This window comes from Mirounga angustirostris, unplaced genomic scaffold, assembly GCF_029215605.1.
Source record: "Mirounga angustirostris isolate CCGP_5_RB_7025 unplaced genomic scaffold, mMirAng1.0.hap1 SCAF_6, whole genome shotgun sequence".
Taxonomy (NCBI): Eukaryota; Metazoa; Chordata; class Mammalia; order Carnivora; family Phocidae; genus Mirounga; species Mirounga angustirostris.
Window position 1 is genome coordinate 48,846,811 of NW_026991714.1, and position 24,329 is coordinate 48,871,139.

Consider the following 24,329-nt stretch of genomic DNA (forward strand, 5'->3'; position numbering starts at 1 on the left):
GCCTGGTATAGTAGCTAATTACTTGCTAATAAGAAGCTTAGGAAGTTTAGTCTAAACCTAGAAAAATTTACTTTGCTTGCCAAAAATCAGCACCTTCAAAGAGGGGAAGAAAATATTTCAGTGATTTATTCAGGTCAAATAAGCATTCCCAACTTCCACTCCACCGTTTACGGGAAGACATGTGCTGTGAAATTTGTAATCAGGGTTGTGCCATTAATAGTTTGTGGTATATCTGGAGGAATTTAAAGTAGCGTATGAAGATTTTTTGTTGTATTGAGTTAGACAGCTATGTGAATGACAGGAAAGCGATGTGGTGGCCTCCTTGGAGCACTGACTTTGAAAAAGTAAAAGGCACTAAAGAAACCCAACTTGTCAGAGCTCAAGATCATACATACTTGATAATGTGCAAACACCAGATTTGAAATTGCAGAAAGAAAAGAATACTACTGATTTGCCCTTGGACGTGTTGTTATTCAGGCCCAAACCAGATATAGAAGGATGTCTGCTATCAGCCAAAATGGATTAGTAAGGACTAGATTTGCCCTTTGGCCTAAAGCAACTAAAATTATTATTTTCTTATATTAAATCTCTCTGAAAGATAAAACAAAAACAACATCAACAGCTTCATAAGTATTGTAAAATGTCTGACAATAGCACAAAGGCCAAAAAGTGAGAAATGGGAGTATAATGTTATAAGGTTCTTACATATACATGAAACAGTATAAAATCACTTGAAGTTAAACTGTTATAAGCTAAAATAAGTATACTATAAAGTAATCACTAAAATAATACAAAAAAGCTAGAAAGAATTACAAAAAAATACACAATTAATACAAAAAGCATTAAAAGACTAAGAGAGAAAAGAACAGATAGCACAAATAAAAAATAAATAGTAGGATAGATTTAAACCCAACCATTCAATTCAAACCCAACCAATCACATTAAATATAAATAATTAATCATATTAAGTATAGTCTAAATACCCCAGTTGCAAGACTAGATAAAAGATCAAAACCCAATTTTATGCTACTTACAGGAGACTTTTTTTTTTTATATTTTATTTATTAATTTGACAGAGAGAGAAACAGCAAGAGAGGGAACACAAGCAGGGGGGGTGGGAGAGGGAGAAGCAGGCCTCCCATGGAGCAAGGAGCCCGATGCGGGGCTTGATCCCTGGACCCTGGGATCATGCCCTGAGCCGAAGGCAGATGCTCAACGACTGAGCCACGTAGGCGCCCCAGGAGACTTTAAATATAAACAATGAAGTGGGTTAAAAGTAAAAGGATGGAAAAAGATATTCAATATTAACACAAATCTCAAGAAAGTGGGACTGGCTGTATTATTCAGATAAAACAGATTCCAGAACAAAGAATATCACCAGAGATAAAGGGACAGTTTATAACAATAAAGTACATAACATTATGTCTTCATCAAGAGGATACAATACACCTAAATGCCAATGCTCCTAATAAAGTGTCAATATATGGAGTAAGACCTGGTAGAACTGCAGGAAAAAATTGACAAATCCACAATTACAGCCAAAGACTTCAATAAATCTCTCTCAATAACTAATAGAAAACCAGGAAGAATATAGATTTGCACAATACTATCAACCAACTAGACATAATAGATGTTAATAAAACACTCCACAGCAAAAAATACATATTAAGTGTATACTACATTCTGGACCATAAAACAAGTCTCGGTAAATTTAAAGGGATTCAAATCATACAAAGTATATTGTTGACCACAAATCAGAAATCAGTAATAAAAAGATAGCTGGAAAACCCTAAATACCTGAAAATTATATAACATACTTCTACATAGTTCATGGGTCAAAAACAATATATTTTTTTTAAAGATTTCATTTATTTATTTGACAGAGAGAGACACAGCGAGAGGGGGAACACAAGCAGGGGGAGTGGAAGAGGGAGAAGCAGGCTTCCCGCAGAGCAGGGAGTCCGATGTGGGGCTCGATCCCAGTACCCTGGGATCATGATCTGAGCTGAAGGCAGATGCTTAACGACCAAGCCACCCAGGTGCCCCAAAAACAATAATGAAAGAGAAATGAGAGGGGGAAGCAGGCTCCCTGCTACTCTGCCTGATTGTGCTCTCTCTGTCAAATAAATAAAAAATCTTAAAAAAAGAAAGAAAGAAAATGCCTTTACTAGAAAAGAGGAAAGGTCTCAAATCATTGGCCTCAGATTCTACACTAACAAACTAGCAAGCAAAGGAATGACAAATGAAACCCAAAGTACACAGAAGAAAAGAAAAAAGGATCAGAAGAGAAATCAATGAAATTAAAAACAAAGAAAAGAAATTTAAAAAGGCAATGAAACCGAAAGCTGATTCTCAGATCAGTAAAATTGATAAACCTAAACCAGACTGATGGGGGATAAAATATATAAGACACAAATTTACAATATCAGGAATGAAAGAAGTAACATTGTTAGAGATTCTACAGATACTAAAATAAGGAAATACTGGGGCGCCTGGGTGGCTCAGTCATTAAGCGTCTGCCTTCGGCTCAGGTCATGATCCCGGGGTCCTGGGATCGAGCCCCGCATCGGGCTCCATGCTCCGCAGGAAGCCTGCTTCTCCCTCTCCCACTCTCCCTGCTTGTGTTCCCTCTCTCACTGTCTCTGCCAAATAAATAAATAAAATCTTTAAAAAAAATAAAATAGGGTGCCTGGGTGGCTCAGTTGGTTAAGCGACTGCCTTCGGCTCAGGTCATGATCCTGGAGTCCCTGGATCGAGTCCCGCATCGGGCTCCCTGCTCGGCAGGGAGCCTGCTTCTGCCTCTGACCCTCCCCCCTCTCATGTGCTCTCTCTCTCTCATTCTCTCTGTCTCAAATAAATAAATAAATAAAATCTTAAAATAAAATAAAATAAATAAGGAAATACTATGAACATTTTATGCTGATACATTTGACAACTGAGACAAAACTGACATAATCCTACAAAGACACAAACAATAAATGACCTTATATCTATTAAAGAAATTGGATTTGAAGTGAAAAATCTTCCCACAAAGAGAAGTCAAAGTCCAGATGGCTTCTCTGATGAATTTTAACAAATGTACAAGGAATAGTACCAATTCTACACAAACTCTTGCAGAAAATTAAACATGAAAGTAATACCTTACAATGCATACTATGATTTCAGCACATTCTGAAACCAAAGCCAGAGATATCAAAAGAAAACCACAAACCAGTATTTTTTCCATGAATATAGATGCAAAATTATTTAACATAATTTTAGCAAAACAAATCAGACAAATTAAGCAACACATAAAAAGGTTAACAACACATGACCAAGTAAGGTTTATGCCAGAATGGCAAGTTAGTTTCAAAAGTCAGTGTAATTAGGGGTGCCTGGGTGGCTCAGTTGGTTAAGCGTCTGCCTTTGGCTCAGATCATGGAACTGGGGTCCTGGGATCAAGCCCCGTGCTGGGCTCCCTGCCACTGCTTCTCCCTCTCCCTCTGCCCCCCACCCCTCACCAGGTCATGCTGTCTCAAATAAAAATAAAATCTTTTTTAAAAAAAAATCAATGTAGGGGCGCCTGGGTGGCTCAGTCGTTAAGCGTCTGCCTTCGGCTCAGGTCATGATCTCAGGGTCCTGGGGTCGAACCCTGCATCGGGCTCTCTGCTCGGCAGGAAGCCTGCTTCTCCCTCTCCCACTCCCCCTGCTTGTGTTCCCTCTCTCGCTGTCTCTCTCTCTGTTGAATAAATAAATAAAATCTTAAAAAAAAAAACCAATGTAATTAATATTAAAAGACTAAAAGAAAAAATATATGATCATCTCAATAAAGAAAATGCATTTCACAAAAAAATTCAACATCCATTCCTGATTTAATAAACAAAAAACAACCCTCTTAAGAAACTAGGAACAGAAGAAAACGTCTTCAAATTGATAAAGGGCATCTTACAGAAAAACAACAACAACAAAAAAACCAAAGCTAACATCACACTTAAATGGTAAAAGACTGAAAATTTTTTCTTTTTTTTCTTTTTTTAAAAGTAAGTTCTACGCCCAATGTGGGGCTTGAATTCATGACCCAGAGATCAAGAGTCACGTGCTCTACTGAGCCAGCCAGGAGTCCCTGAACATTTTTCAGCTAAAAGAAGAAAGGATGTCTGCTCCCATCATTTCTATTAAGCATCATCCTGAAAGTTCTAGCCAATGTAATCAGGCAAGAAAAAATAATAAAAGGCATCCTGTTTGGAAAAGAAGTAAAACTGTCTTTATATGCAGAGAATATATATGATTCCCTATACAGAAAAGCCAATTTAATCTACAAAAAAATTCACTAGAGATAGCAAATGAGTTTATTAGCAAGTCTGTAGAATACAAAATGAAATGCAAAAATCTATTATTCTGTATACTAGCTACAAATAATTGAATTAAATTTTTTTAAATCATACAAGCTGTAATATTATCAAAACTATGAAATACTCAGGGGCAAATTTAACCAAAAATGTGCAAGACCGTATACCGAAAACTTTAAACTGATAAGAACAGACACTACACTTGATCTTAGCCAAAAGGCCGAGAAGCAATATATACTGAAAACTTTGTAGAGAGAAATTAAAGACAAAATAGAGACATGTACTGAATTGAAAGACTTGATATTGTTATGATATTAATCCCCTAGCAGACTGACTCTAAAATTTATATGGGCATGGCAAATGACTAGACTAGCCAAAATAACTTTTTTCTTTTTTAAAAATTTTATATACTTATTTATTTGAGAGAGAGAGAATGCACGCATATGGGGGGGGGGGGTGAGGAGGGCGGGGGAGGGGGGTGTAGAGGGGTAGGGAGAGAGATAATCACAACCCTGAGATCACAACCTGAGCCGGAACTGACAGTCAGACACTTAACTGACTGAGCCATCCAGGCGCCCTGGCCAAAATAGCTTTTAAAAAGAAAAACAAAGTTAGAGGATTTATACCTGACCTCAAAACTTTTTTTTTTTTTTAAAGATTTTATTTATTTGACAGAGAGAGCACAAGCAGAGGGAGAGAGAGGGAGAAGCAGGCTCCCTGCTGAGCAAGGAGCCCGATGTGGGACTCAATCCCAGGACCCTGGGATCATGACCCAGGCCGAAGGCAGCTGCTTAACCGACTGATCCACCCAGGCATCCCTGACCTCAAAACTTATTATAAAATTATAGTAATTGGGTGCCTGGGTGAATTTTGATGATGTTGATTTTTTTTTTCCTTCTGTGGGTTGTGCTTTTGGTTTTTATTTCAGAAATCTTTATCTCAGGGGCATGAGTTTGAGCCCCACATTGCATGTAGACTTACTAAAAATAAATAAACTTTAATAAAAAGAAAAAGAAAATCTTCATGTAGCCCTAGATCACAAAGATTTTCTCCCTCTGGCCCTCCCCCCTCTCATGCTCTCTCTGTCTCATTCTTTCTCTCTCAAATAAATAAAATCTTTAAAAAAAAAAAAAAAGACTTGTATACAAATGTTCACAAAAGCTTTATTTGTCATAGTCAAAAAAATGCAACCCAAATGTTCATCAAAAGGTGAACCAATAGGCGTGCCTGGGTGGCTCAGTCACTTAAGTGTCCGACTCTTGATTTCCTCTCAGCCTGCATGGGGTTCTATGCTCAGCAGATTGTGCTTGAGATTCACTCTCTCCCTTCCACCCTCACCCCCACATGCACATGCTCTCTTCCTCTAAAATAATAAATAAATAAGGTGAACTGATAAATAATTATGGAATAGCCAATGGAATTCAATACTACTCAGCAATACAAAGAAATTAACTACTGATATGTGAAATAACATGGATGAATCTCAAAATGTTCTGAACAAAAGAAGCCAGACTAGAAATAAGTATATACTGTATGATTCCATTTATTCAAAATTCTTGAAAACCTAAACTAATCCATAAAGACAGAAAGCATATTACTGTTTATCTGGTCATGTGGTAGGAGGGATGGGGCAGTCAGATTACAAAGGGAGGCAAGGAAACTTTTCAGAGGAACTAGATGCTCATTTTCTTGATTGTGGTGATGGTTGCACAGTTACTAACATATTTCAAAGCCCATCAAATTATACTTTAAATATGTACAGTTGCATATCAAAAACATCATATGAACTCATATTTTTAAAGATGTATGAACTCGGGGCACCTGGGTGGCTCAGTCAGTTAAGAATCTGTCTTCAGCTCAGGTCATGATCCCAGGGTCCTGGGATCAAGCCCTGAATCAGGGCTCCCTGCTCAACGGGAAGTCTGCTTCTCCTTCTCCCTTTCCTTCTCCCTCTAACCACCCCACCCCCACTCATGCTCTCTCTCTCTCAAATAAAAATCTTTAAAAAAAAAAAAAGATGAACTGATCAGAACTTAAGACTATACCTCACTTCCCCTTGCTACATTGTCCATAGCTCAAAAAAAAAAAAATCCCAGATTTTGAGAAATTACAATTAGTAGGAAAGAAGTTAAATTTCAGAACCAATTCACACATTTTACCATGTATAAATCATCCTTTAAGTTTCTGAGTCCTTGAAATACAAACTTCAGGATAGATTAAAATTATAAAGCATATGTACCACAAGGATAGCCAGGTTCAAGAGGAACTAAGAGGAAAGCAGGTAAGATCCATCAAGAGGCCACTGTTCCTGGGCTTTTAGAGAAGCACATGTGAATTCTATAAATATCCTAAAATATCTGCTATCTGGCCAAACTCTGATCAATATTTGGTTTTACCTGGCTCTATGAAAGCAGATCCTCTTTTTAGAATTAATGATATTAAAGTGGAGAGCCACCTGAAATGTAAATCCCGGAATAAATAAAGCTACGTCCCAAATGAATACAACCCATGGTTCTTAAGACCGTGTGGTCTCTTAAATTTCAGGATTCTCAGTGTCTCGATCAAACAAACAACAGGCCTAGAAAGGCATTCTTTTATTTAAAAAACAATTTTCCTATTTTGTATTACTGCTAAAAATACATAAATTTTAGTTAGCTAACAGGCTTAACTTTTTTTAAATATAGCAATATCATGGGGTGCCTGGATGGTTCCGTCAGTTAAGCATTCAACTCTTGATTTCAGCTCAGGTCACGATCTCAGGGTCGTGAGACCAATCCCCCCTTTGGGCTCCACACTGAGTGTGGAGCTTGCTTAGGATTCTCCCTCGCCCTCTGCCCCTCCTCATTCCCAGCCATGTGCTCTCTTTCTCTCTCTAAAAAAAAAAAAAAAGAAAGAAATATCATACTATTCATCCACATACAGCTTTCTCATGTTGTATACAGTTAATAAAACTTGGACAATTCTACAAAGATATTCAGAAACATTGTAACACCCAAAGCATATCCAGCAGATCAAATGTCATCAGTTTACAGTTACGGTGGTATATAAAACACATAGGTAAACTACAGGTTCAAGGTTCAAATTAACAAACATCACACTTTATGCTTTTATAGTAACAGTTTGAATTTTTTATAGGTGTGAAGCCAAATTATATAGTAGTTAAGAATGTAACTCAAGGGGCGCCTGGGTGGCTCAGTCGGTTAAGCGTCTGCCTTCGGCTCAGGTCATGATCTCAGGGTCCTGGGATCAAGCCCCACATCGGGCTCCCTGCTCTGCGGGAGGCCTGCTTCTCCCTCTCCCACTCTCCCTGCTTGTGTTCCCTCTCTTGCTGTGTCTCTCTCTGTCAAATAAATAAATAAAATCTTTAAAAAAAAAAAAAAAGAACGTAACTCAAGAGCGAACTGCCTGGATTCAAATCCCACATCAGCCACTTACTTCCTATACACCATGAGCAAGTTCCTTTACAACTCTATGACTCTGATTCCTCATCTACAAAATGAGGGTAATAAAAGTATTTACTTCATAGGGTATTCATGAAGATTAAATAAATTCATAGGCATAAAGCACCCAGAACTGTGCCTGGCTCATCATAAGCACCCAAGAAGTTTTACTTTGTCATTATTGTTGCTGCTATAATTATGCTCATGAATGGCCCCATTACTAGAGTTAAGATTAGTGTATGGGATAATTAACACTATTACTGACAATTTAAAAAATACAAATATATCGACTAAGAACTAATATAAAACAAGGATTTGAAAAGACAGTTTTCCAAATAAAATCTAAAAATAGTCAATAAACACATGAAAAGATACTCAACACCACTAATCATTAGGGAAATGAAAATCAAAACCACAATGAGATACCACTTCACACCTACTAAGATGGCTATAATCAAAAAGAATGGAAAATAACAATAAATAAGTGTGAGCAAGAATGTGGAGACACTGGAACCCTTGTGTATTACTGGTAGGAATATAAAAGGGTACAGATACTGTGGAAAAGTTTGGCTGTTTCTCGAAAGGTTAAACAAAACTACCATAAGATCCAGCAATTCTACTCCTAGGTACATATCCAAAAAAACTGAAAGCAACTTCTCAATGAGATATTTGCACACCAGTGTTCATAGAAGCATTATTCACAATAACCAAGAGGTGGAAACAACCCAGTATCCACCAACAGATGAATAAACAAAATGTTATATATACTTACAATGGAAAATTATTTGGCCATTAAAAGAATGAAATTTTTATATAAGCTACAAGGATGATACATGCCACCTTGAAGACATTGTTTAGTGAAATAAGCCAGACACAGAAGGAAAAATATTGTATAATTCTTCTTGTATGAAGTACCTAGAATAGACAAATTCATAGAGACAGGAAGTAGAATAGAGGTTACCAGGAGGGGAAAAAGGACAGTTATTGTTTACCAGGTACAGAGTGTTTGTTGGGGATAATGAAAATAATTTGAGTATAGATAGTGCTGAGGATTACACAACATTGTGACTGTATTTTTAAAAATAACCTTTTTAAAATTTTATTTTTATGTAATCTCTATACCCAACGTGGGGTTCAAACTTACAACCCCAAGATCAAGAGTCCCATGGTCCACAGCCTGAACCAGCCAGGTGCCCCAGGACTGTATTTGAATTGTACACTTACAAATGGTTAAAATGAAATTTAGTATGTATATTTTACCACACACACACAAAAAGAATCTACTGGTTATTCTATCAAGCATTTTCACTTTTATTGCTGCAGTTCACCAAAGAAGAACTCGATATCCATTCTTAACTACATAACTCTGAAAGAGGCAGAGAGCATTAATAAGACCTACTGCTAAACTCTAAAACAACTTAGAAAAGAATTAAAATGCTACTTTAAACAGCTTGTGATACATTTTAACACAAATATATTAAATTGGAAACAGTAATTATGAACTTAGATAATAAAGATAGGGTAATCTTTTAAAAAAAACAAAAAAGGTACTGGATTGGAACTGATTCCAACCTTACCCAGATTCTAATCTTACTTCACCAAGAATCTTTAAAGCATTAACTATTTCATGACTACCTCCCCCCAAAAATAAAGACTTACCATGTTTCATAAATTTGTTGAAAGAAAAAAAAAAAAACAGGCTATTTCAGATTGCAGGAAAAATTTGTAAAAACATAATTTTATATAATATGCTTACAAGTAAATGGAATAACATTATTGATTATATAAGAGAAACATCATTGTTAGTTAAGTTTCAGAAAAAGAAAGATTACTGGCCAATAGCTATAACACAGTAACACCTCTTCAAGGTGACACTCTGGCCTGACAATCAAGATTTATACCAAAAACATAAAGTGCAACTAACTAAAAATTTCCTCTTAAGACTTTCTGACTTAAACAAAACAGCAAGAAATATGGCCCTATCAAATCTTCTGGATTACCTTTCTATTTTAATAGGAATCACCACAGATGATGCTGTTCTTTCTTAACCATGTTATCAAGCTAGATTAAAAAATAGTCATATAAATCTTCATGTCTATAAAAAGGAAAACTATGAAGTTTTTATGAAACCAGAAAATACTAAAGAGAGTTTTTTCTTAGATATCAAAACATGTCTTTTGTTAGTATTGTCCTGGCCATCTTTTTCAAGGTCTGTTTGTTGCTACAAACTTATCACCAACCACCTGGGAAAAACTAGCCCATTTCAAAATTGGAACATGCGTTATAAAGGCCTTGGGTTTCCTCATTCAGAGGCATTCTTGAAGTTTACAAATATAGGACCCCTGGGTGGCTCAGTCTGTTAAGCGTCTGCCTTTGGATCAGGTCATGATCCCAGGGTCCTGGGATTGAGTCCCTCCCTCTCCCTCTACCCTCCGCCCTGCCCATGTTCTCTCTTTCTCTCTCACTGACTCTCTCGCTTGCTCTCAAATAAATAAAATCTTAAAAAAAAAAAAAATTTACAAATACAAAGAAGTGTATGTAGTGAAGCCTAAGGGAATCATGGGAGCAAGATATTTATATTTTATATCCTGCCCAAATTTAATCTAAACAAAATTTCCTACAAGCCTCCACAAATATTAACTAGGTACAGGATTCCTAGTTTCACTTCCAAACTGCTCTATATCATTGTCAAAAGTTAAACTACTTTGTTCCTTTCTAAGTTTGCTCCTTTCTGACTTAGTAAGGCAAGCTTATGATTATATAATACATGCTAAATAAAACAGCTAACTGATAAAAGAAAATGTGGGTATGATTCCAACTATATAGAATTCTGGAAAAGGCAAACTATAGCGACAGTAAAAATATCAGTGGTTGCCATGGGTAGGGGGTAGGGGATATGAAGAGATGAATAAACAGAGCACAGAGGATAAAGGCAGTGAAAATATTCTGTAGGAGGGGCACCTGGCAGCTCAGTGAATGGAGCATGCCACTCTTGATCTCGGGGTTGTGAGTTGGAGCCCCATGTTGGTATGGAGATTACTTAAAAAATAAAATCAAAAGGAGGGAAGGAAGGAGGATGGAAGAAAGGAAGGAAAAGAATATAAGGAAAAGAAAGGAAAATAAAGGAGAAAAAGAAAGATTGATTGATTCTGTATGATACTAAAATAGTAGATACATGTCACTCATTTGTCCAAACCCACAAAATTTATACACCAAGAGTGAACCCTAGTATGAACTACAGACTTTGCCTGATAATGATGTGTTAATGTAGGTTCATCAACTGTAACAAATGTGTCACTCTGGCCAGAGATGTTGATATTCGGGGAGGTTATGCAGATGTCGGGACAAGGAATATATGGTAAATCTCCACACCTTCCTCTCAATTTTGCTGTGAATCTAAATCTGCTCTTAAAAAAGTACTTAAAAAAATTTTTTTGGTTAATTAGTTGTCTATATAAACTATGATTTTCCAGAGTCTAATTCATTTTCCTACCCTTTTTTTTCTGAAGAAAAGATTTTCAGTTAATTTTGTCATTAATGTTAATTCTCGTTGCCATTCCTTGAATTAGGCTTTGTGTGACATAATAAACCTCCCTAGAATATACCTAAATAAAAGCCATGCTAAAACCTCAGTCCTTAACACAGTACTATATAAGACATACACCTTAGTCGGTTCATCCAGCTAAAACTAAATGAACTTATATTCAAAACATGTTCAAAAGAATTTTGGGGGCGCCTGGGTGGCTCAGTTGGTGAAGCATCTGCCTTCGGCTTGGGTCATGATCTCAGGGTCCTGGGATCAAGCCCCGCAGCTCAGCGGGGAGTCTGCTTCTACCTCTCCCTCTGCTGCTTCCCCTGCTTGTACTCTCTCTGTCAAATAAATAAATAAATCTTTAAAAAAAAAAAAAAGAAAAAAGAATTTTCATGAATGTCACTTCCTTCTTAATACTCTGAAAAACAAAGAGTAGAAGGAGGACACCAAGAGCTGAGAGGAAAGCCACCAACTATGTTCTTAGAGTATTTGAACCATTATGTGTCTATGTCAGGTTATTTCAGTTGGACTCTAATAGTATAAATAAAGCCACAGTCATGGATTTGACCCTTAGCAGACCAACTGCTTGACTCTATACTCATGCCCTTCCCTCTTTCATTTGGAAATATGCCATTAATGAAAAGGAATACCACTGGAAAAAAACAACTCCATTTTTTGAAGGGCAGTGTTATTAGCATTAGAACTCTGAGGACTTTTTTTTTTTTTTAAAGATTTTTTATTTATTTATTTGAGACAGAGAGAATGAGAGAGAGAGAGCACATGAGAGGGGGGAGGGTCAGAGGGAGAAGCAGGCTCCCTGCCGAGCAGGGAGCCCGATGCGGGACTCGATCCTGGGACTCCAGGATCATGACCTGAGCCGAAGGCAGTTGCCCAACCAACTGAGCCACCCAGGCGCCCCTCTGAGGACTTTTAATACGTGCTAAATAATGCTTAAGGCACTATATGAAAGATACGCAAAAATTGCTACTGTGAAAGTAGCAATACAGAAGTAGGATTTAAATTACAGGCCATAATTTCATATATTTGTGGTAGGAATTGCTTTCCAGGAAGGTCACACCAATTTGGTACCAAGTCTCAGGCCTTTAAAGACATACTCTTCGGGGCACCTGGGTGGCTCAGTCGTTAAGCGTCTGCCTTCGGCTCAGGTCATGATCTCAGGGTCCTGGGATCGAGCCCCACATCGGGCTCCCTGCTTGGCGGGAAGCCTGCTTCTCCCTCTCCCACTCCCCCTGCTTGTGTTCCCTCTCTCGCGGTGTCTCTCTCTGTCAAATAAATAAATAAAATCTTAAAAAAATAAATAAATAAAGACATACTCTTCTAGTAATTCAGCCTAAGGGAACAGTGAGAAGTTCAATTCAAAGACTTGTGCACAAAGACAATCAGTAGACTATTAATATACAAATTTGGGAAAATGTTAATGTCTAAAATAGGATAGTGGTTAAATAAGTTATATTAAATTATACTCATTAACAAATTATGTTTTCATATTATAAAGGCTTAGTAATAAAACAGTGTGATACTGACACATCAATATAGACAGACCAACAGAATAGAGTAGAAAATCTTGAAAGAAACAAAACATATAAATGGTAGTCTACCAAAGGATAGAGAAGTCATCTTAAACCAGTGGAGAAAAGATGAGTTATTCAACAAATGGTGTTAGGACAACTGGAAAGCCATCTTTCTAAAAATGAAATTGTATCTGTATCTCACACCTTATAGCAGGATGAATTCCAAATGGTTCAAAGATTTAAGTATAAAAAATGAAAACAAAGAAGTACTTGACAAACCATGGAAGAATTATTTTATAACCTCAGAATAGGAAAGGCCATGCTAACTATAACATAAAAACAAAGAGCCATAAAAGAGCGAATACATTCAACTTCATGAAAATAATTTTCTTATAGAGAGGGAAAGAAAAGACAAATGAAAATACTGGCAACTCATTACAGATAAAAGCTTCCTTATTTAATAAGGAGTTCCTACAAATCACTAGGAAAAAGATCCAACAACCCAATAAAAATGGGCAAAAGATATGTACAATTCACAGAAAAGGATGTATTTAAATGGCTCTGTAAGACAATCAATGTAAGAGATATGAAAAATTAAATTTAAAACTATTTTCATCAATTAGATTGTCATATTCAAAAATTCTTGATAATTCCCTATGTGTAGAGAGATAGGCATTCTCATACACTGCTGGCAAAATAGAAATAGTTACAACCTATAACAAGAGCAATTTGGAAATATCTTTCAAAATCACAAGTACACATATCTTTGACCTAGCGATCCTATGAACTTTCTTACAAAAATATTCATACACAAGCAAAATGGCTTATATTCAAGATTATTCACTGTATTATCACTTGTACCAGGAAAACTTGGGGATTGGTTAAATAAATTATGATTCATTCAGGCATTATATAGCCACAAAAAGAATGAGGAACTGCTTTACAAACTGACAGGAAACTATGTCAAAAATATATTAGTAAGTGTGTAGAGAGAGGGGATGTGAGGCAGGAATAACACAAGGTGCAGATAAATTCCTTTAACGGGTTATCATTTGTATAAAAAAGGAGAAAAAAGCAATATACACAATAAAAACTATTATAATATCAATTCAGATATAAAGCAATTAACAACTGGCTCCAGACCCCCAGAACTCCCAGCCAACTTCCTTTGCGGGCCTGCTCCAGTCCATTCACTAACCTTGAAAAAAACATGACCTTACATTTTTGTGAACGAAATTTCTTGGACCCCACTCTCGGTGGAGTTTTTACATATCTATTTATCTGTTTCTCTGGGCAAGGAATAGGTATGCTGAGCATACACAAGAATTTCAAACATTTATTGATTGTGTGGAGTGAACAATGATTGCCTGCCAGATGGTAAGTGAGGGGTATGGAGGAGGGGTGACAGAGATCTCACGGAATATCTTTTTATGTCTTTTGAATATTGAAAGATGGAAATGTTTACCTATGTTTTTAATTAAATTTAAAAATAAAAACATATTTGAAAAAGTTTTAAACTTTTTTAAAAACCTAAGAAAATACACTGTTAGAAACAAGGGAGGATAGGGCGCCTGGGTGGCTCAGTCGTTAAGCGTCTGCCTTCGGCTCAGGTCATGATCCCAGGGTCCTAGGATCAAGTCCCACATCGGGCTCCCTGCTTGGCGGGAAGCCTGCTTCTCCCTCTCCCACTCCCCCTGCTTGTGTTCCTGCTCTCGCTCTCTCTCTGTCAAATAAATAAATCTTTTAAAAAAAAAAGAAACAAGGGAGGATTTAAAATAATATGCAATGATACCAAATACATACAAAAAAGTACAATTTTTGCACAGAAAAGACAAGGATAAAATACAACAAAATATTAAAAGAACAGTTATATCTGAGAGGTGTAATTACAGGTGACTTTAATTTTCTTTGGCTTTTCCTATAATTCAAATTCATTAAGCACTATTATACTCATAATAAGAAAAAAGGTATTAATTTTTTAATGCTATGAATCAGAGAGGTCAGAAATTTAAAAAGGCAGAAACTTATTAGGTATTATCCAGGTTTCTAAGCATCATAAATGAAACATTCAAATTTCCTTAAAACATTACTTCCAATTACAGAATAAAGAATTTATGGATAAAAAATTTAGAGATGAAAAATATTTAATCTGTCCTCTGCTCTACCTCTTAACAATCACATTATGAGATTATTCTCATCCTCCTACTTTCTGGATGTTTTGTCCATTTTTGTTTTCTGTTACCTAGGTAATGGTACTTCCAGCATTTCCCTTAAAGACTGTGAAACTAACAATCTGGTATTTCTCACTGTCCAGTTTTCCTGACCTTCAGTTTTGAAAGGCCATCTCCCTAAGGGAAAGCAGTAAGATCTAAAAGCTAAAACAGGAGGCTGAGGAATCTGAGGTTAGAGTTCTAATCCTGACAAACTGTGGAATTTGTCTCCAATTTTGGGAATAAGCTAAACTTCCTGATCCAGTTTCCTCAATGAGGTAACTTAAAGGATTGTTTTGAAAATATTTAGGACTATCAACTTTAAAGTTTTCTTTAACTTTCCACACTATTCTTTTGAATTTTGTTTTCTTGCCTTATGTCAAATATTTTCCTTTGTAAATTTTTGCTCTCCCAAACAGTATCTGCAAGTATTACCAGTCTTTTCAACTCAGGAGTCGGGTAAGGGGTACTTTTAGAAAGCCTACTGAAAATGACACAATATGAACAGAACTTGAGCAATGCTGAAGACAATTTATGGAGGCATAAGAATGCAATCAGGATCTAAATTGGACTCTTATGAGCAAAGGAGACTCGGGCAATGAATTAATGTAACCAACACTTGGTGGGAAGACAAAACTCTGACTCCTAACATCCAAACCTGCTATAGAGATAAGATGAGAAATTCTGTATCACAGCCTAGCAAATGAAGTTTAGTCATGCCTTCAAGGGTTCAATTTTAATTTTGTTTACAGCAGACCCACTAATACTACTTACTACCTGGACCTCAGCACATCTTCTTCTCTACCACTTGCATATCAGGTACTTCTTGATGGCTGCCTTCTCATTAGAAAATAAGCTACAGAGCGCCTGGGTGGCTCAGTTGGTTAAGCGACTGCCTTCAGCTCAGGTCATAATCCTGGAGTCCCTGGATCAAGTCCCGCATCGGGCTCCCTGCTCAGCAGGGAGTCTGCTTCTCCCTCTGACCCTCCCCCCTCTCATGTACTCGCTCTCTCTCATTCTCTCTCTCTCTCAAATAAATAAATAATCTTTAAAAAAAAAAAAGAAAAAAGAAAATAAGCTACATTAAATTTGTCAGGGGTTCTCTCCCTACAGGTCTTGCGAAGCACTTGATAGCCTTCGGGAAGAAAGGGGTTTTTACAAACATCAGAGAGCAATTATCCCTCTGCCAAGACAGGGTGAAGCAATTTCAGTAGTGCCCTCAGCACACTTCAAACTCCTCCTCCTGGTTAACAAGACCAAACACCTCTCCTGTTACTTAAAAGTTATTCCAAAAGGGAGGGACAAGGGAGCAGACAACTGAATTTTTTCTGGATTAACTCAGGCATTAGTTGAATGCTTTTTTGTGGTTCACCTACTTTAAAAGGTGATCAAATCACTCTGTGCCACTGAAGAGAGCAACTGCAAAGAACAATTACATAAACCCTCTGCTTCAACTTACCTCATCCTTCTTTCTAATGAAAGAAAGCATTAGAAACCACTGCCCTGCCACCACTTCCTTAGTAATCTCAGTAAAACCTATGTGCTTTGTCATGTGAATTCCTTTTTTTCCTTAGCAAATCAGAGAAATTTATTTCATTCAACATAATAAGACACAATTGTACATCATTTTTTAAAGTACATGCACTGAATTTTATGATGTAGAAAAGATAAAGGCACTCTTTATAAGTGAACTATTCTCAAACAGGTGCATTCTAGAACTTTGCATTATCTATGTCAGAATATTTGTACATATCCTCAATTCCATACCTCTAATTCCTAAATCCAAAAAGCTCTGAAAACACTTTTTTTTTTTTTTTAAAGATTTTATTTATTTTTTAGAGAGCGAGCGAGAGAGAAACAGCATGAGAGGGGAGAGGGCCAGAGGGAGAAGCAGGCTCCCCGCTGAGCCGGGAGACCAATATGGGACTCGATCCCAGGACCCTGGGATCATGACCTAAGCCGAAGGCAGACGCTTAACCATCTGAGCCACCCAGGCGCCCGAAAACACTTTCTTCATAACTTGTTTAGCAGTAAAATCTGACCCTCACTGACATAACACTATTTATAGTCTTAAACCATACTTAGTGTGGATTTTTACTTAACTACAGGAGTATTAATATGATTGATTCCTGGATGTTGCTCCAGACCCATTAAGAGGGTTATGTCACTGTGTACACACACACCCTATTTTCTAAAATCAAAAAAATTTTGAATTCTGAAGCACTCTAGTCCTAACGGTTATGGAAAAGAGATTATGTATAGTTCTATTCTTCAAAAATATTTTCATTCTTTGAAAATGAAATAGCAATAGACCAACATGATAGAGGGTAGAAAAATACTAAGATATGATAAAGGAAATTGTACATGTCTCTAACATTAACAGAACACACAATTTAAATGAGATATACTAATTTTCTCTCAAAGGAAAAAAAAGGGGGGGCTATTTGAAATCAATATAATTTAAAATAAACAGTATACTCCTAGGCATTCTCGATAGTTCTGTCTCGTTTCAGTGAACAACTGTCTACTCCTAATGTACATAAAATGTATTGAGAAATTAACGTATCAACCTTCAAAGCTAATGCCACATCCTAAGTACTGAACTCAAGCTTACAATCCCAAGAATTGCTAAAATATTAATAATCATTATAAAAGTTCAATGTATAGTATTTGAGGAAATTAAAACACTTAAGTAACACGAACATGTTTTGGGATGTACTGAGTACACATTCACTGATTTTCTTCAAGCAATCAAGTAGCTAGAGCACACAAAACTTGAACAATTTCATTCATCCACACATTAATACAAAACAGAAGTCAAGCATGGGGTACATATTTAAGACATGTAAGAATGAGTGATTCACTGAGAATATTCAAAGTTAATTATGTTAAGAACATTCCTTATAAGGCCAATGAATTAGTGACATCTTCATATGCACCAAAATGAAACAACTTCTTAGACTTGTTACTGGTTACAATGTTTTAAGTAAATATAGAGGCATATTCTCTAAAAATGCAATGAAACCTATCTCATCCTTTGACTTAATTCATGAAACATAAGCAAAATTATTTACTACAAACAGGGAAAACTGTCCCCCATCAACTCATATGGAGTTCATGAGAAATTCTTACCAAATTCTCATTTGTCACATTTCCAGAATTATATGGTATATGATGCAGTATGATTAATTCTTTTTCTGTTCTGCTTGCTGAAATAGTACCAGCCTTTGGAAAATTTCCAGCAGATCCCTATCAGTCATCAATAAACAATGAGCTATATACTAGCTTAACGGTAAGCAATAATGTTGATGTTATTTATTTTATTAAGTGAATATTTTAGATAAGTCCTGCTTATACTATTAAAATCAAAACCATATGACTGCTTGGTGAGCACTTTAGTGTGATAACTTATTTCCCCTCTAGCTATCCAAGGGCACATCTGCGCATACACTCGCAGACCCGTTGTGCTGATGGCTGCAAAGCTCCAATGCAGGCACTAACAGAGACTGGCATCTTCAATGTCTCCCAGTGTCCTGCACTTGCCGTCCATTCATGGTAAAGTAGTTAATTTTAATGTTCTCATTGTTTACCAGAAAGCACAGACAGTGAGGCTGGCTTTGCCGCTCCCGTTTCCTTTTGCTAAGCTGCTGCGCTTTTTCAGCCAATTGACTTTGCTTTGAGGCTATAAATATCTGAAAAATGTTCTGCATTTGATGCTCTTGGATTCTGCATCCATATTTAGCTGTTTGTGGCATGCCTTTGTTTAAGCTACTCTGCCACCCATACAATCAGTCAGGTTGAGATCTGGATGGTCAAAGGACACATGGATCAACATTCAACAGACACTGACTATGAGCAAGGTACCAATCTGCTAGACTCGGTGACAATGAAGGGGTGGCAAGACAGGAATACAAAGACAAACAAAACAGACTTCCTGGTATCAAACATTTTATAGTCTTGACAGGGCATGGGCACAACTTATTATAAAACTGTAATAAAACAAATGAAACATTTTACAACTAAAAGAAAATGAAGGCCAGGGCAGCATATTTTCTCTTAGCTATGCCTTAATGATAGGCATTTGTGTTCTAAATATACATCTACCTATTATAAAGCTCGGACAGATTCCAGAAAAAGTTTTCCAATCCTGGCAATACACAAAACTCTAAATATACGTTTTATCGACAACATAGTCGATAGCAAACTCAAAACAGTGCCTAGTCTTCAAATTTCATGAGGCAAACTAATAAAATATTTCCAAAAGTTTCTGTTAAGGTATTCAGTTTGGGGGGGGGGTGTTATTGCCGTTTGTTTACTTGTTTGCTTACTGATTTCAAACATTAAGTATATGGTAGGGGCGCCTGGGTAGCTCAATCAGTTGAGTGTCTGCCTTTGGCTCAGGCCATGATCCCAGGGTCCTGGGATCGAGCCCCGCATCGGGCTCCCTGCTTGGTGAGGAGCCTGCTTCTCCCTCTCCCACTCCCCCTGCTTGTGTTCCTTCTCTCGCTCTGTCAAATAAATAAAATATTTAAAAAATAAAAGCTCTTGACCTAAAAATAAACAAACAAACAAACAAAAAAACATAAGTATATGGTAGAGGATGTGAATCATAGCCAGAAGCCAGGAGCACTTAATACAGCTCCTTACTTTGTACCCTTTTAAAATCCACATGGTGGGGCGCCTGGGTGGCTCAGTCGTTAGGTGTTTGCCTTCGGCTCAGGTCATGGTCCCACGGTCCTGGGATGGAGCCCCGCATCGGGCTCCCTGCTCAGTGGGGAGCCTGCTTCTCCCTCTCCCACTCCCCCTGCTTGTGTCCCCTCTCTCGCTGTGTCTCTCTCTGTCAAATAAATAAAATCTTTAAAATAAAATAAAATAAAATAAAATAAAATCCACATGGCTATTTCAGGTTAGTGCTCAAAACTGAATAAGCTTCACCTGAGCAAGACCCCCTTTCCCCCCACCTTCCTATCTTGTCAAAACATTCCAAACAAATATACATCTGCCCTCAACATTCCTGCTTTCACAACTAAGTTCACTGACCTTTTGATAAAAGTCCTCCCCAGAAGCCCCCGACAATCATGATTTAAACTCATTAAGGGTTTTCTTGAAGCCTGTCCCCAAGAGTCAGACTGGAATTGGTAGGCTAAGTTGTAGGTAAAATAATAGGGCAGGCCACAGAATCAGACAACTCTATAGCTAGAATGGACCACAGATACCAATTAGTCCAGAATCTACATTTTATGTAGAAACCTAGAGCCACAGAGTTAAAATTACTTACCCAAAGTTAGACAACCAATTTGTGGCAAAGAAAGAATAAAAACCCTAGTTCTCAATCCCCAGTTGTATACTCTAGACTAGGTTTCTGAATTTCTTTTAAAAACATTAGACCACACTCATCAAAGTCTCCTTAAATTGTGTAAAAGAACCTAAATGTTCCAAAACAATCAGAATTGTGAACACACAAAACAAACAAGTAAACAACAAAAAAACAAAAATGAACTAGTGTTTTCCAAACTGATTTTCTACATTCTATTATTATTTTTACTTCAAAGTTTTTCAAAGAGTTATGCAATAGGCAACTTAAAAACTAGCTAAGGACACAGAAAAGCCAAGAATCATTCAGATAGTTTTGGAATATTTACATCAAACTAAAGACAACAAAGGAGTATCCAGGATGAGTGGCCTTAGAGGAAGGAAAGTAGTAGTACTAAACAGTAAATAAAAACATCTGGTTAATTGATAGGGAAGACAAAAAAGTTACAATGCAGTGGAAAGTCTGCAACTTGACACTGAAATGCAGAGTACATATGTGCATGAGAAGAGAATATATGTACGTATATTTATCCATATATACTTAAGAATACCCACATATCCGTGTGTGTATATATGTATACATACCCCTCACAAATCTACCCCTAAAAATGGACAACAAAAACTTGCACATATTTTTATGGGTTACACGCAAAGAACAGTAATTTACGCTAGGTCTGGAATACCCAAACAGAATAGTTTTGGACACTGAAATATACTCTTGCAGTAACATGGCCTATCTCTAACTTTATGTAAAAAACAATGTGCCAAAGAAATGTATAAGGATAAAAAGGAGGATAGGATGGGAAAATGTAACTATAATATACTCTAATTCAAGCTCATTTTCAGGTTCTCATCAACCTTTGGTATAAGCTATCGGGTAAGTGGGATCGGCAGGTGGATGGAAAATCAGGCACTGAAGTTTTTAATCTGCTGAGAATGAACTGGGTGACCTTGCATCATCTCCTACTTCTTTGCTTTAATTCTTTCAGGGGCTTAGAATAACATCAAAAACCACGTATAAACATCAAGCAAAATATAAAACGGTACAAATATAAATCCTTAAGAACTGGTTATAAGAACTACAGGATTTTTAAAACTGAAAGGGCCATTAAGAGATTATTAATCCAATTCGTTAACTTTACAGATGAAGAACCAGAGCCTTAAAAAAAAAAGTTACCTGATCTACCCCAAATCACATAGCCACTTACTGGCAGAACCAAGACAAAAACTCAAATCTCTGAACTCCTTGTTCTGTGATCTTTCTGATAGTGATGGACTTGAAGTCTTGAAATCAACTGAACTATCCAGAGAGGTAACTTCTAAGCCTTGGTCACTCCTGAATAGTAAACATATACCCTCTTCAGAAGATTGAAGGAAAAAAGTATAATGTACTGATCTGATCACTACAGGCTTAGATGCACATGACTGGAGGATAACATCTTAACGTTGTCTGTCTTTGATCCCAGGTGCTTCAAATTTGCCCTCTTATATTCAGCCACATCACTAATGTCTTGTGTTCACGTGAGTTAAGTGATAAACATCTTGACGTTTTAATATTTTGGGAAGCCACAGCTCAGTCCTGAATTCCAGGCTATAAATCCTTGGGCTAGGAGTTTTCAAAACTGGCATGGTTTTAATGCTGCCACAAGGCTCACCCTAATAGAATATCATCATTCAGTTTTAATTAAAGAGGTGGTTGCTAGGAATGCAGAAAGGGAAAGTTTTAGTGTGTTCATCACTTTTAACTTGCTGAGTAGCAACCCGGTCACTTTACAAAGAGAACCAGAAACAATAGTGCAATCTGACACAATCCACACCCCTTGGACTAAGTGGTTGCCTTTGGGAGAATGAGGTTCAGAAAGAGGTTATAGATTAGTCTCTTCCCACCAAATAAATATTTTTGGTTATTCTATTTTATTTTATTATCTTATCCACTGCTAAGCTATTTCATAGTATCTTAGTTTCCAGCCTTGCCTCACTCAAGAGAAAGAAATGAAACTGTTCGCTTGATTTCATGGTGTGTTCCATCAGACCTCCCTGAAATCGGTTGACAGTTCCCTTGAAGTTATCACCTAATATATTAAGTCTGCGTAGCTCAACTCCACCTTAAACTTCCTGCAGGTGTCTGAAAAGGTCCAAAGACCATACTGAATGACATCTCTCTACTCAAGCGCCAGCCTGGAGAAACTTGTCAGAAACGCATGCCAGAACAAAAAGGGATGTGGGAAACTGACCCAGAATGGATGGGGACTGAGAATAGGACTTGAGACTAGGGATGAATTTCAGCCAGAGCAAAAACACCAGCCTCTAGGATGATCTGTGGTCCTTACCGTACACCCGGACCCAGCTCTGTTGCTGGCACACGGACTCCAGAAGGATCCGATCCAACATGCCACCAGCCACGGCCCCACCGACTGGGACAACCGCTTCCAGCTCCTCCGGGGGTAGCGGCGAGTCGGACTCCAGTCCTGGGAACATCTCCGGCCAGGACAGCGCCTCCGCGGCTCCTCCGGACGACGGGGAGAGCTCCATGGTGCCCCAGAGGGACAAGGCGGCGGCGGCGGGGCTGGCGCGCGACTCCGCGCCCTGCCTGCGGGAAAGGGAGGAGGAGAGCGCAGCGGCGGGGGCAAGGACCGGAGCGTCAGCCGGCACGGACGCGGCTCACCTCCTTCCCCGCCGCCCACTGCCCGCGGCTCCGGCGCCGCAGCCCACCTGCAGCCGGCGGGCGGGACCCAGGCCGGGAGGCGGATCCAGCGTGGCCCCGGCCGGGGGTGGGTCCGGGCTCAGGTGTGGGTCCCTCCCGGGAGGGGACGTGGAAGGACCCGGGAGGGGCGGGCGGGCCCCGCGGAGCCGCCTTCCTCAACCCCCGCCGGCGTCTCTCGCGGCTAGATCGGGCTGGGGCTGGGGATGGAGTGGGGCCGGGCAGGGCAGGGCAGGGCTGGGGGCGTCGCCGCCAGGGGCCGCCCCCTTTGACCGGCTCCCGCCGCCGCTGCCTCAGAGGCTCGGAGTGTCCGCTCCCTCAAGGAAGGGGGGCGGTGGCCCCGGGTTCTCGCCCGCCAGTCCTCGGCCCCCACCCCAGGAATGAGCCGGCCCGCCCCCCTAACTCTCAGGCCACAGCTCCCGCCGCGGCTCCGGCTCCGCCACCGATCCCACAAGCCCGGCAGCCGCGGCGGCGGCAGGCGGCATCCCAGGGTGATAGGCCCGAGCAATCGAGGGCCGAGGGCCGGGCCGCGTGTGCAATCGAGTAACGAAGCGGAGGAGGAACTGCCACCGAAGGCAGGAAAAATCGGACACCGAATTATTCATCTGGCCAGTCCCGCCTACTTTCTAAAGACCTCTACCCGACCGCCCAGCAGCGCGCGGTCCGGGTCTCCAGAGCTGCGGCTGAAAGTGGGGACGGCGTGGGGAGGCGGGGTGGAAAAGGGGTGCGGGAAATTTAAAAAGAAAGGAAAAGAGTTTCCCTTCCCCTCTTTCCACCTCTTACCCTTCATGTAGCTATTTATGTATTCATTTATTTGGACCGACATTTCTTTCTTACTGGAGGAAGAGATTAGAGAGACTGCTTTATTTTACAGTTACCCTAAGGGAAACGCCTCCTTCCTTCCCAGAGGAGAGTTGGCAGCGGGGTCTGGATTGTGGGATCTGCGCTTTGCGCCCTGTCCGCGACGAAGCTGGACTTGTCATCGGTTTAGAATAGCATGGTTACGAAGTGTGGTGTGGATGGATAGACGGGCCTTGCAAGCACAAGAAATGCTCAAAAGCCCAGTATTAACCAAACATGTTTCTCTTTTTTTGCCTTTGATCTTTGTGCAATTATGTTGGCTTTTTTTCCTCTAATGATGTCACAAGCATTTTATTTTTGGTCTGTTTGGAGACTGTCTCCTTTGACCTTGGCTTTAATTTTATGCCCACCCAAGGCAGTATTCACTAGTTCAGGTTAAAGAGAGTGCTGATAAAGTGGTAATAATTTTTAA

General features: G+C 38.8%; 1 protein-coding gene and 1 pseudogene across 5 annotated transcripts in view; both read right to left on the reverse strand.

Annotated features, from left to right (window-relative positions):
- Positions 1–23,624, reverse strand: part of RASAL2 (RAS protein activator like 2) — a 359,788-nt gene extending 336,164 nt beyond the window's left edge. For 2 of the 5 annotated variants that reach the window (XM_064594270.1, XM_045877377.3), the window contains exon 1: positions 22,686–23,617. In XM_064594270.1, the coding sequence (XP_064450340.1) occupies positions 22,686–22,887 (202 nt within the window). In that variant the 5' untranslated portion in view covers positions 22,888–23,617. Of the gene's footprint in view, positions 1–22,685 lie in introns of all 5 variants that reach the window. The other 3 variants (XM_064594269.1, XM_045877379.3, XM_064594271.1) reach the window with 3 other exon arrangements.
- Positions 4,338–4,560, reverse strand: LOC123847295 (U2 spliceosomal RNA; annotated as a pseudogene).
- Positions 23,625–24,329: the final 705 nt, after the last annotated feature.